Genomic DNA, 14447 nt, shown 5'->3' with positions numbered 1-14447 from the left:
AACGATGAATCCAAATCAATTCTGGAGATAATATGGATATACTTGTATTTAGCATGTTTAACAAAATGTTCCTTACAAATGTATGTACCTAGAATGGGATTTGACGAAGCCAACAGACCGTGTGTGACAAAAAATGATATTGATATGTACACGGATCGCATACAAGCTTACCTCACTTTCATAAAAACGGGTGAATGTATAACAGCTAAAAAACCAAGATGCCACTCATCGATTTTGCTGAGATTGTTGTTGAATTTTATGTTACATGATTATGTTCCAAAAAGTTTGAAAATAATCAACAAGACAGCATTGCGTTTTTTTCGTGCGAACATGAATCTCACAGCTTTGTTATCACAAGCAAAGATGCGAGTGAATAGATTTACTGTTCAAAGACTAGTGTTTACATAAATAATTTAATAAATATCTTTATTTAAAAATGTTGACTCCAAAGAGAACTTTATTTATGAAGTTTTGCGATTCAGGAGAAGTGAAATCTTCATATTTAGGGTGTTCAATGTACGCATTTGTAACATTTTCTGAATAAAATAACTGTAGTCTTTGGGTTTGCAAGGGAGCTGAGTTTGGTGGTGAAACAAAAACATCACTATTACATGGTAAATATTGGGTGACAAAAGATATTGGCGAATTCAATGTGAAACAATTGTATGTGTAGTTGAATGTTTTTCTCGCTTTCTTTGTAGTAGGTGTTTCTGTGTAAACATAGAATGGTATACATTGGGAATGAAAGTCATTTGGAATTGAGTTTTCCGAACGAGTTATTTGTCTGTCACCACAATCACATTTGTAATCTGATAATGAAGATGTTGGATCATTTGGGTCAATACCAATGAATTGTGTTTGAATAGATGCTGCTGCACGGAAAACTTTTGATGCACACCAATTACGAATAGGTTTGAATCTATTGATGGGATGGGGAATGTATTTATTTTCCATTTCATCTTCACCATTGTAGTTACAAGTAAATCGAAAATTTTTTCTATCAGGCATTAACTGGTCTTCATCATACATTTCAATGTTTGATGCTGAAACGGCTTTATTATACTCGTTGTCCCAAAGTATGTTCCTTGGATCATTGATAAGTTTATCATTACAGGCAACAACCTGATCACCACTAACACCACCAAACATATTTGGAAATTTACTTTGACATATATGTGAGTTTATTGAGAATATTGTTCGGGTAGTGTGTGGATTACAGTGAACGTATGCGCTTTTCGATAAAAAACAATAACTTTTGTTAATTCCAAGTTTTTCATTTTCATAGAATACATCTTCTTCTGGTCCAACATTAATCAGGGTTACTTTTTCATTCATACACAGTTTTCTGCAGTCATGTAAAGTCGGAGAGCTAATAAAATCACTTATCTCAACAGGTTTACGTGAACAGTCTAAAGCTTTAGAAAGACCGGTATCGGTATGGTAATTCAGCAAGGTCAATGCTTCATGCGGCACAGATGAGGCTAACATCAATTCTAGATGCTGATCATTGCTTGGTATGAAAAAAATCGTTGCTATTATCATACCAAGTAAAATAGCAAAGGTGATTAACTTTAGCAGCATGGACGCAAAAGAAGCTTTTCGACGCTCGGTCTTGCTAAAATCTTGTTCAGAAAATTCACTTATGGGATCAATTGATATTGAAAATGCATCGAATGAAGATTTGCAGAACCTATTGAATGTTTACAACTACAATTTAAGTAAAACGTTACCTATTTTATTTGCAAAGATGATAACAAAGGTAACTCTGACCACTGCTGGAAGTTATTTCCCTTTGATAAAAAAGTTACCCATACAACCTGACAACATTAAGGTTAAAATTGAGCAAAACGAGATTGAGGCTATCCTTGCGAGTGGGTCTTTCGACGGTCAACCAGATGATGTTATGAAAGTATGTTTCTACAATATTATTAGAGACTTGGCGATGGATGCTTTAATGGAAAACAGTTTTTTTAAAAGTGCAAATACAACAAAATTGAGTACTAAAATAAAACTGCAGAGTGGAAATAGAAAATTTAGTCATGAAGATTTGAATTTGAAAACGCCCAAAACTGTTTCAAATATATTCGAAGAACATATATCAAAAGCTAAAAAGAGATCAGAAAAGGCTAGATTTGAAAAACAAACTAAGAATCGTGATGGCTGGTCTTACAACGAGTCAGAGTTAAGTGATGCATGCGTTGAGACGGATAATGATGAATTCTTTGATACAGGCAAATCAGGTGCAAAACCTACTGTGAATGACATTGTCGTTCATTCGCATGTTAATGCTGATGATGATTATAGAGCCTCCTCTGCTTTGTCAGTTAATTCTGGTATACCAGGAGTTGAAGAAAGACCTGTAATGAAAAATGATGATTTTAATTATAATGACATAAAAACTTTTGAAGCTGATATTGATGAACCAACACGAAGTGAACATGATGAGCCGAATTTTAACCAAACTGGTCAATCGATAGATGAGGAAGGGCAAGAATATGATGATAACTATGATTCAAATGATATGGATATAGATGAAAAATCATCTGGAGTTATTGAAAATTTAGAGGTGAATGTAAGTGACTTTTCAGCAATAAAAGAGCATGAAATAACGAAAATTTTAACTTCAACGCAAGAAAAAAGTGAACAACAAACAAGTGTAAATTTTCTTGAGTATGAAAGTGATTGATTATCGTTAATTAATTTTTTTAATGGATTGCGACTACACAGGTTTGATAATTGTACCTGCTTTTTTGCTTCACTCTCGGCATTCAAAATTATATTTACTGTGGTTGATTTCTGATGATTTACATAGAAATAAGTGTTCCGAGCTGAATAGGACTAATTCATCCAGTGAGGAAAGCAAATACATAGAAATTGAATCGATTGAATACATTGCAGTTCATGATGGAAAGTACAAATCAATCAGTTACAAGGTTAAATTTGGTCAAGGATATAGACTACCTCGTTTCATTGATGTTAAAACTGGTCGACAATGATGTTACACTGAGCTTTGAATTATCTTGTCTCGCCAACTGGATGGTTCAGTGTCATACAGAGACCCCGTGGAGTTTACTTTTGACAAACGAAAAGCATAAATATAAAGTTAAAAAATACCTATGGAAACTGCTTCGGTCTAAATCTGATTTCAACTCATTTGAACCATCTCTTTAGGGATACATTTAGTTTCAAAGTTAACATCAAGGACAATCCAACAATCATTGGATAGTGTTAAACATAAACAATTTCGTTCAGTTGATCGGTTAGATGCAGAAAGAATAAGTACAGAGAGTTTGAAGCAATCCAGCCAAAAATAAGTTCAACATTTCTTTACAAAAATGAACAATATGTGTGGATACGGTTTGTCACTACCAACAATCATACTACAATTGGCTTGGAACAGATATTGAAATCACAGAGTGGCCACGATGCGGACGACTGTCATTTAGTGTGTCTCAAAGAAACGCTGTATGAGTTCTACGTTCCTTACATTAAACGTACATCTTTGCGACAAGCTCTTAATGAACTGCTTGTTGAAACTATTGAAAAAAAGTTACAAGGAGAGGTTATATTTCTATCTGATTTAAGATACTTATATTACAGCCAATCATTGTTTATTTCGAATTTTATTTCATTTCATTATTGCTATCAAGAACCTCCAAAATTTATACCTAATCCAAAAACATATGAAGAGATGGAAGTTTTCAATAACATTCTTTTGCAAAGTTTACTTTTTTGGATGACAGATAATTTATCTATTATGCCGTTGGAAACTCATGGTCCGCTGATTGCTTACAGTGGGGAACGTCCTCTTCCAGCTTTGAAAAAATTTCAGCGAAAATATCCAGCAGAACACAAATATATCGTCGAAGGGACTAGAGCAATGCAAAGTATCGATGAAAGTCCAGATATTGGAGCGACTACTACCTACATTGAAATTGTAAATGTATTGGATGTAGAAGCTTTTCCCCAAATAAAAAACCTAATTTAAACACGATAATAATAAGATACTTGATTTGAATTTAAGTGCTAAGTCATTACATTATTCTATTAACAAAGTTGTATTTCCAACTATACCCTGATCATGTTGAACAATTGTTATGTTCAATTGTTTTTGTAGGTTATTTAAAAACTCTAATAATTTAACTCCGTCTATCGGAAAATTGTTTCTGATTAACTGATAGAAACTTGTTGAGTTGTAGGCATTACCATTAACTTTTCCATCTTCATCGGTAAAAAGTTTATAGAACATGAAAATTGTAAAAACAACGAGGCATAAGCTAAGAGAAATCTTTAAACCGACTATCATTTTATGGAAACATAACAAGAACCTATGTTTACAGTTTGAATTAGTATCTTTTTCAATTTTTTCTATTATTTTATCATCTATTTTCTCTAATGCATTTTGTGCAATATGTTCAACACCAGTTAACCGTGGATCTGTTATGAATTGGTCAATTTGATTTATGAGCTTATTTTCGGGGTGTGAGTGTGACGGTGATTTGGTAGGCGAGGAGGGCTGATGAGATGATTCTGCTATTTTTGCTGATCCCAAGACTGTTTGTTGGTTTTCAAGTTGTTGCTGATCTTGATACGGTAAAATATTGTTATTCGTATTGGCATTTTTCGTTAAATAATTGGCTGTTTTCTGAATCATGAAAGCCATGTTGGAAACATACAATCAGGTCTATATTACAAAAAAGAATATTTATTTGCCAACAAAGAAACAGCCTTGTTAACTAAAAATGTAATGACTACATGTGTGATAAGAGGATGAAAAGTAAGAAACTTAGTTCTATATGCTTCGTGAGCTGAAGGTTGTTTTGCTGGTGCAGCGTGACTAGGTTTACTCATGGTTTGGTAAAGAACTCTGATTTGCTTTTTGTTCAACTTTATAAGATATTTTTTTTGTTTGAGTTTTTTTTTCATAATACTGTGTTTTCGTGAACGTTTCATACTTATTATGTTGCAGGATTTGTTTCCATCAACATGACATTTCTCCTGTACCGTGTTTGTCGTTCGTGAATATGAATCCTTATCAACAGTGGCAACAATAGGTTGAGAATCTATTGCGTTATTAGTAGAAGTAAACGGTTTACTAGCTGATTGCTTTTTTCCAACTGTTTTTTGTGTATTTATCGTAGATATAGCGACAGTTTCATGATTTTCAGAGGTATCAATAGGCTTCTCATTCAATACATTGGATAACATTATAATCGCTCACTAACATGCAAGTGTCAATTAAACAAGAACAGTTCACACAATTTGTATCACTGATAACAGAGTATATCACTGATAATTATGATGTTTTACCAAAAATTTTCAATCAGCTACTTATATCAAAATACAATGATTACTATAATTCTGAAGAAGTTCCTCTAGTTTACGACTGTAATCTAGATGAAGTGAGACAAAATTGTACTTGTGCTAAATTTAATAGATATTTACATTACCATTTTGATGAGGATTTTGTTTGGCTTTGTAATAAAGTTGAAATTTGTGCTTATAAAATAATAAATGCAGCACTTGGCTCATCACATACCCATGACAAACAGATAAAAAGAGATCTTTTGCTAAACCTTAAAGAATGGCTACCAAATGCATGTTTCTCCGTGCTAAGTATAGAAGTACTATCACCAGGAAACAGGGAAAATAGGGAAGATAGCATCATCAACGATAGTGATATTCATATAATAGAGAGTGACTGGGAACCAAACTTTTTATATAGAATAACGAATAACAGTAAGTTTGTATACAAGTATTATAATAGAGCTAATAGTTTCAAAAATAAACAATATTTTGTTGATTGTAATTGGATATTGTATTAAATTATAATCAATAAATTAACATGGTACGTCGACGACGCACGCGGAACAAACCGAATGTTAGAAGACCAAGATCGCGATCTAGGTCTAGATCTCCATCTAAAAGATTTTCATCAAAAGGTAGAAGATCGTCTTCTCGATCGCCAATCAGAAGACGAAGTCGAAGCCCTGTCCCTCGAGGAGCCAGAAAACGCTCAAGATCACGCTCGCAGTCAATGTAAAAAAGAAGTGCTTCTCGATGCAGTAATTAATATTGCCTTGATAGCATGCTGACATTGAAATCAGTACAATTTTTAATCGTTGAAAGCTTGATATTTCATTTTTTCTGTTTGCCTTTAGGTCTCTTGATTACGGTTTCATCAGTTTCTTCATCAGTATCGACAATATAATCGATATCTGTAATTGTTGGTAAAATTAAATCTTTACTGAAACCATTACTGTTACTGGAAACTACTGCACTGTTTTCCAAGGATGAAAGCTCATTTTTTGTTTTAACAAAACTTGAAACTGACATATTGGCATAGCTAGCATTATCTAACAAGTACTTATTCAACTGAATTTCAGCGTTAACAATTGCTGTGATAATATTTGTATCAAGAGTTATTCCAATTGAATTTGAATCAGAATAAATTTGATCAACACCTCGATACTTTGTATACAACGAGTAAGATCGTGTGTTTACCTTACTGAGATCATCAGCAATTTGTTGTTTCAATGTTGTCATATAATTTGTTGTTACTGGCATAGCATTTTGAAATGGTTTATAGTTGATTTTCAGGGTTGCTGATTCTGTCTGTAAATTGTTACAACTGAATATACAAATTTCAGATGTGAGAATGGTAACCAATCTTTCATAGAATCTGGGTGGAACGCGAGACCCTCCTGTACTCACAATCTGTCGGATACAGTTGCGCGCGTTTACATTGTGTGGGTCAAGCAGTATTGTTTTAAGAATATTTGATTCATTGAAGGTAACCAATTGCTGGATGATCTCTTGGATTTTGAACCTTCCGTTTGTTTTAAACATGAATGTTTGCAGATTTTCACAAAATCTTTCTGAATATAGTAAATCGTCTGTAGACATAATGAGTATAACACTACGGGAGTTCAAAAACAAAACTATCTACACTGATACACAAATTAATAGGTTTCGTGCTATATTATCTATCCTAGAGAATGGACGTTTTTTACAGTACAAGAACATAGATAGAACTAACAGTGAAAGTATATCGGTGTTTCAAAAAGAGGTTATCAGTTTATCCGGTATTGGATTTAAAAATATCACAAAATCAAATGCAATTTATTATAATCTAGATAAATTGATTGATTCTGGTGCTTGTCAGATCGATTCAGATTTAGCAAAATGCAAAGTTGTGAATGAAAATGTTGCTAGGAAAATATTGAGCAAATGGACTCCAGAAGTTTATACCATTTTGTATATGCCAGTAGTAAAAAATGTATTCTCAGATGAATACTACAAGAGTGAACAGAAAAAAAGGAAACAAAGTAATCAAGCAGGTAATCACAGTTTCACCAATGTCACTGATGTTTCGCTTGAACAAGCTCATGGGTCACTCACTGATTTTAATAAACTTTGCTTTGGCAATGAAATTAAATTTTATTACATGAAAAATAGTACACTTTCTTATTACATCTATCAGAATTTGATGTTCTCTTTGAAGTTGGAAAATACCAATGAAATAGGCACAGCTCATTTCGACACTAATTGGAGATTTCTATTGTTAAAAGTAATTGAAAGTGTTGAGTTTGCAGATCATTATGTTAAACAAATATTCGAATCACCACACCGATCAATAGAATTCAACGGTAGATTGATAGATGTTTCAAGCATACCAATGTATGACATGTCTTCCGTCAAACCGCTGTCAAATTACAGAACTTTGAATTATAATTTGAAATTGAAAAAAAATACTGACGAAGAAGATATTTTCATAAATACATACCATTTCGAGAGGATAACCTCTACGATAATAAATTACTGGAATAACACTTTAAAACCAAATGTAAGAATGCTATCATCAACAATGTTGAACAGAGAGCTTATCACAAAAATTGAACGATTATTTCCTTTCGTTGATGGGCATGCTATTGTGAATGGAAAGTTGATTTTCCTCAATGAGTTCAATAAAGAATACAATAAAGAAACAATTTCCAAATTTCTTCGTGATATTGTTAATCTATCAGATTTATTTTACTACCTTACAGAATTGAATAAAATAACAACATTGAAAGATTTGTTCAATTTTACTCTCTATTCAAACACTCTCCATGAACAAGCCCTTGGTTTACTCGCAATTAGATTACGCATAAAGAAACCAACCTTGATTTATAAGAACTATCATTTCATCCTAGCACCGTTCAACCAATTAAGAAATTATATTTCTTTAAAATGCCAGCATAATGATGGTTCACCCATAATGTTACCACAAAGTAATGGAAATCGAGATACGTCTCAGTTAAGCTATGGGCTAATAAAATGGATTTGTTCAATTTGTACAAGTCAAATTGATGCAGTTTACCTGTGTTCTCATTACACCATAAACTGTTCTGATTTTGAGAATCTAGCTTATCTCTGTCAAAACTCAAATAGTGAGAAATATGTCTTTTTGAGTCTTATCTTGCAATCATATCCTTATTTTTCATATGCAAAATGTAGAGCAGAACTCAGAACAGATTTTGCTATTTACAATAAATCAAATATGAAAAAGGAAAAAAATCTTGATTGGCCACCAGAATTTGAATCTCTACGTAAACATGATGGATTAACAAACTGGATTGTTAAAGATAGTAAATTTGAAAAAGATGAAAAAAGCTTTGGTCAGAATGAGTTGACGTTCAAACAAATAGATGAGCTATATTTTATTAACAAAAGTTTGGATAATTTGATGTTAACAGGCAATGCAAGAGTAGAAAGTAAACATCAGTATGCGAGATACATTTCGTTTTACTTGTAAATACCAATATGTTGACTGTATTGGTTCGATGGATGCAACTCTGGATTTATTTTGCTGAACTGCATATCTTTCTGGTGTTCATTGGTAATATTTTTATTTGCTTTGTCAGAGCCAAGTTCGTCGCTTTCTGAAACAGATACAAAATAGATATTTATTTTTTTCACATAATCTTCTGTATAGATGTTTGAATCAATATTGAAGTTATATTCTTCATATTTGTATGGAACACACAGAAGTTTCCAATTTGGGAAAAGTTTAGCGCAAACATAGTAGGCCATGTTTTGTATGAGTACATACGTTTCAATAGCGCTTCTGTGAATGTCATTACCCGTGGCTCTTTTTCTCATACGTTTTTTATTTGCGATAACACAGTTGTCAATTATTATGACAACATTGTGTTTTGAAAGTTCCAGTAAAACTGGTTCATTGAAACAATCGAAAAGCTCGAATAAACGATAAAATAGCTTTTCTTTATAGAGCAACGCGTGTTCACGATTCGGTAAATGGTTTTGATTGTGGTGTTGTTGTTGTTGTGAAAATTTCAGAATATCCATGATGATTGTCCAAAGAGGATTATCAATTATTCCACGATCACCGATTACATTATTCTTTCCGAGAACATGGTCGAGAGCAAGATGTAAACCAGCAACATGAAGTGGCGTTTTTGCCTTCCCAGCAAATGTTCCAATCTGACCCCTTGAATAAATCTGCCAATTGCAGTCAGACTTTAATTTTTTCAAAATAGACGATTTACCTACACAAGCAGTTCCAGTAATATATTTAATTTTCGATTGATGTACATGAGTGTTTTGTTCACTTTTAAGTTGAGGTAATGGAAAATGGGCTTTACTTTCACACGTTGCGTTCCATTTCTCGATACTTGCAAGAGTTGGAACACTTAGAGCCCTGCAATTTGACTGTTCGTGTAGAAAATCAAAGTATTCATCCAGCTGCAAATGTTCGCAAATAGCACGATAATTATCCGAAAAATAGTTGAAATATTTTGAATACCCGGCAGCAATAGAAAAACAAGAAGTCGAAGGTATTGCCAGAGGTAGAGCAGAAGAACAAGAGGCTATGTTTTTCCATATTTTGAGACAAACTGGCGTGTAAAGAAACATCCAACAATCATCATGAAATATAGATATAGAATCATTCGACAATAATCCCTCCATGCCTGTCAAAAAGCGTGATAATGTAGGACATGAGGGAGATCGGTACCGTACAAGGTTCCAGGTTAATACGAGAGAACCAATTCCATGAAGTATATAGTCAAGTTGTGGTAGAGATAAATTAATTTTTTGTTTTTTCAAATAGTGTTCCAACTGCTTAAAGATTTCATCACATATATGGCGTGGAACGACTGATTTATTCAGTGTACCAACAATCTCACGATAGGGAATATCAATGTAACATGTATCAGAATAAACAGCAAAACAGTTGAATTCTCTAAACTTTTCGATGAAAAAGATTACATACTCTGAACGCTTATCACATTGTTGATACAATAGAAACTGTTTCCAGAGAATTTGTGTGTAGAAGTAAAACATGAGAGATTGGTTAAGGTTGCTTGCTTACTTGATAAATTATTTGTTTTTGTTGTTAGTAGTTATTTTATGTGTCACTTTCTGGTTTCCTCAATTACTCGTACAATGTATAAATGGCTATTTCACTTTTTTAATCACACCAATCAGACGGAAGATATCGAGAGAAGTCAAAAACTTGCATGTTGTAAATGGAGTTGAATCTATGTTTTATAGCGAAGTTAATGGTAATGTGAAGAATACTGCATTGCTTGTTGTTTTTATTGGAGGTGGATTTGTTTACAATTCTAAAGAAAATTATTACGATTTTTGTTCAAATCTATACAATTATAATCCAAGCTCGTTCGATATACTGATATTCAACTATCCAGTACGTTTTCGTAATAATCTTAAAGAAACAATGTTGGCGATTAATTCTGTACTTGTGAAATATGTACATAAATATGGAAAATTTTATGGTTTGGGTGTTTCAGCTGGTGCGCTTCTTTGTGGTACATTTATTACAAAAGAGTTTTCTGAAAAAATAAGTAACCTTCTAGAAGTACCAATAATTGGTTTGACTATCGAAAAGTTTATTACTCTAGATGGTTTACTTGATTTACGCCCATTAACAGCAAAAGTTTTAAGCAATTATTTATTGATTGAACTATTTCTATTGAAGAATGTACCAAACGGATACCTTTACAACTGTTCGAATATCCCAAAATCAGTTTCTAAATTATTAATTTCATCCGAAGACGATTTTCTCTATGACTCGCAAACAAAATTGCATGACAGTGAGAACACAATGAAATATGTGTTTAAAGAAAAGAATTTGAGTCATTGTTTTTTCAAAGATATGAGTCTACCGGAAAGTAAACTTGTAATCATGAAAATTCATGAATTTATTCATCTGAAAATAACAATGTAGTTTAACCATTCGAGCTCAAGATGACCTAGTCAGCATCGATAAAGGTAGACTACATATGTTAGAGAAATTGTAGCACGGTATTAAATTGTTCAATGTTAAATGAGTAACAAAGATTTCAAATAGAAAGAGAAAAACTTCAATCGCTTTGATGAAAAATCAGATCACTTTTGTTGGCTCTCATCATCATCAAGGCATAAGAAATTACTAGAGAAAATTCTGAACTAAATGATAACCATAGACAATCGTATTGATTTTGTACATTTCAGACAGCACTGTTTGTTTTTTTCCATCTAGTTTTCAAACATTTGTACATGTGTTACAAAATTCAGAGTCAATCGTTGTTATGAAAAATCTTTTCAGCTTATGACAGATGGGTACAACGAGAATGAATAGTTCGACTGTAAACATATTTAGAATGGAAAAGAATTGAAATAACCAGGAGTAGACAAAGTATCAGTACGGTTGTTAAATTCAATTTAAAGATATTGTAAAGCAAAAAAGGAAAGAAACATATTGACAAACCGAGAGGAACTGAACATCCAGTTGTAAGAGTTTCACAATTAATAAATGGATAATAATGGAAAAGACGAACATCTTCAGCGAATTCAAGCATAATTTTGAGTCTTTGAAAGCAAGATTGGCATAATTTTCTTTGCACAACTAAATGGCTTCCTTTTGTTGTTCCTACTGGAAGAATTTTTCCTTTCGAGTAGACACCAAGATGATATTCTTTTGATTCGATTTCCAAAAAATAATGATCAATCAAACCAAAAGTTTTTTTTATAGCTTGACATTTAATATTAAGGGTAATAGATTCCATCATTTGATGTGAAACGTTTCGATGCACTTGAAGTTTGCTCGTTTTTAGCTATTACTCTATTTTTTGCCGTAACACTTATAACAGAATGCCATGTAAAACCACCATGTTCTAACCAGTTTGTATGAATATCATTTGTATTTCCTAGAATGTAATTTTGCTTGGTAGGCTTTTTTGTGAATGAAATATAGTCAGAGATTATGTGTTGAGCACAATGATCTGCTATTATGAAAATAAAGATTGTCTGTGGTGTAACCGTAAAAACGTTCTCTGCAACACTAGGATTCAAGTATGCATTGTAAGTTTGAATAAGATGAATTTGTGATAGTGGTTCCAATAGAACTGGAATATCAACATTCAAAGACAATTTGCGAACATTGTCGATAGCTATAGAGTTGTAGAAGATTGTGAGTGATGAACGTGTATCTGTGAACTCCATGTTAAACCATAGTGGTTCAATCAGGTCTCTTTTAGTTTCAACTACAATGATTTCATCGAAAATTATATTATTATAACGGCAAATTGTGGCAATAACGCGACAGAAATACAATTGTGGTGAAAAAGGCTGTTCTTCTCTAATGAGAACGCCAATTGTTCCAAACACTTCGTGAAGATAATCTGTCAATTTGAAAATAATTTGACTTTCTGAAATCTTTTCGTAATCATGAATTTGCATGATATCTTCAGGATATAAACGCTGTGACTTTTCCATTGTAACCAGTGAAAAATCGTTGATACTACTTTACATTCTAATTTTTATGAGCAAATTCGTATTCTTTTGTTGCCGTTATAATGTACAAAACTTTTTTTGAATATTTTTCTAACCCATCAAACGTATTAGAAAAGTGTGCCTCGTCTTCTTTTGACTTACAAGTGAAAGATGAGACAGTGAATGGAAAAGCGTTTTCAATATTTGATATACGGAGAAAAATAATCGACAAAATCGTTAATGAAATTGGACAAGTTCAACATGTTTCATATGGAAAATCTACACAACTTTCCAATTTGGATTACATCGCTACAGTTGACTCTCTTTCATCTAAATCAAAGCCCAGAAGAGGGTCAGCTAAATGTACGGTAACCCTGCAAACACTCATTGACTATGAAAACGTGTTCTGTTGTTTGGAGAATAATTTAATTACAGTTGTTGATCAAAATCTCGAGCCACAAGCAAAGTTTTCCATTAACACTGGTATTTTTCTCAAATCGTTGACAGTCGTTCCGAAAAGAAAATACAAAAAGAGTGAATTTGTTGTATTATTATTGCCAACACCTACAAGTGCTGCTGCACTTACAGAAAAAGGTGTCTACATTGATTTGATTGCTTGTGATTATTCTGACACTGGTTTATTGACAATAAATGGTATTTGTGTCTCATCAGAAATACAAAAGGTAACCATTGAATGTTGCATGGTTTGTTTCCGAGCTGCTCAATCTGGGTATGATTTCGTTCGAATTGTTGAAACTGATCCTGAATTATGTCCACTGTCAAATAAAACCAAAAGATTGATTAAAACAAAGAAACCGGAAAGTGTTATTCTAAATTTTAAAAAGCAAATCGATTTCACAAACTTTACAATCAGCAGTAACAAGGAGGGTAACATTGCTGCAAATCCGACAACAAAATTCAAATTTGGTGTGTTGGAAAATCAAACAACTTCAAACAGCAGCGTCGGAACGCATTCGAAAACAATGCAACTCGAATTACTGCTATCAAAAAACGATAATGACGACACAAAAATGTTACTGGTCCCAAGAAGACGAAATTGGTGGAATAAAGAATTATGGGTAGAACATGGTTTATTCGATAATAATGGACAAGTAAAGGGGTTGCAAATCAGCCAAACATCTGAAGTGCAAGAAGGTAATCCATGGGAAGTAGTTTTTCTACAGGAACCGATAGACATGATATTAAACCATCTACCTGAAGTGTCATTTGACGAATTTTCTTTTTCGAAAATTTTGAATGGATCTTTCTATGAAAACATGAGAAGCATAGGGAAAGCATACGCTTCTCTAATGAATGCATGTTCAACGTTGCAATTGTATTCATTGTTCACTAAGAAAATGTTGAACCTTGAAGAAGAGCTTGAAGTAATGAAATATTTGTATTACTTGGAATATGAGACAGTACCTTTTGTACATGCTGGTAAATCATTAGAGCAAATAAACAAAGAGATTGATGCTAAAATTGAAGCAGGGGAGCGTAAAGAAACCAGGGCTATGATTGGAAAAGGTAAAGCTTGTGCTAGACCAAGCTATCAAATTTGTTCAAGTATGGTTTTTCTCTGGAAAAATTTGATTTCGCATCAAAGTGACACAAGTTTATGGAGCTACACTGATATTGGAAAACATTTGTTCAAGTATGATGAACGTAAA

The 14447-nt window shown here is 32.9% G+C and overlaps 2 protein-coding genes across 2 annotated transcripts; one reads left to right on the top strand and one right to left on the bottom strand.

The window, feature by feature from the left end:
* Nucleotides 1-426: 426 nt before the first annotated feature.
* On the bottom strand, nt 427-1488 carry LOC128390506 (uncharacterized). The gene has a single exon (XM_053350236.1). It carries the CDS (start codon nt 1486-1488, stop codon nt 427-429), a length of 1062 nt encoding a protein of 353 aa, XP_053206211.1.
* A 1413-nt stretch (nt 1489-2901) lies between these two features.
* LOC128390505 (uncharacterized) lies at nt 2902-3990 on the top strand. Its single transcript, XM_053350235.1, has 3 exons — nt 2902-3102; nt 3171-3279; nt 3513-3990. The coding sequence occupies exons 1-3, from the start codon at nt 2902-2904 to the stop codon at nt 3986-3988; spliced, it is 786 nt and encodes a 261-aa protein (XP_053206210.1). The 3' UTR covers nt 3989-3990.
* The last annotated feature ends 10457 nt before the right edge of the window (nt 3991-14447 follow it).

The sequence above is a fragment of the Panonychus citri genome, unplaced genomic scaffold (genome assembly GCF_014898815.1).
Source record: "Panonychus citri isolate SS breed McGregor unplaced genomic scaffold, ASM1489881v1 Contig00121, whole genome shotgun sequence".
NCBI classification, from domain to species: Eukaryota; Metazoa; Arthropoda; class Arachnida; order Trombidiformes; family Tetranychidae; genus Panonychus; species Panonychus citri.
The sequence above is the reverse complement of the archived record's forward strand: the minus strand, read 5'-3'. Positions and strand labels throughout refer to the sequence as shown.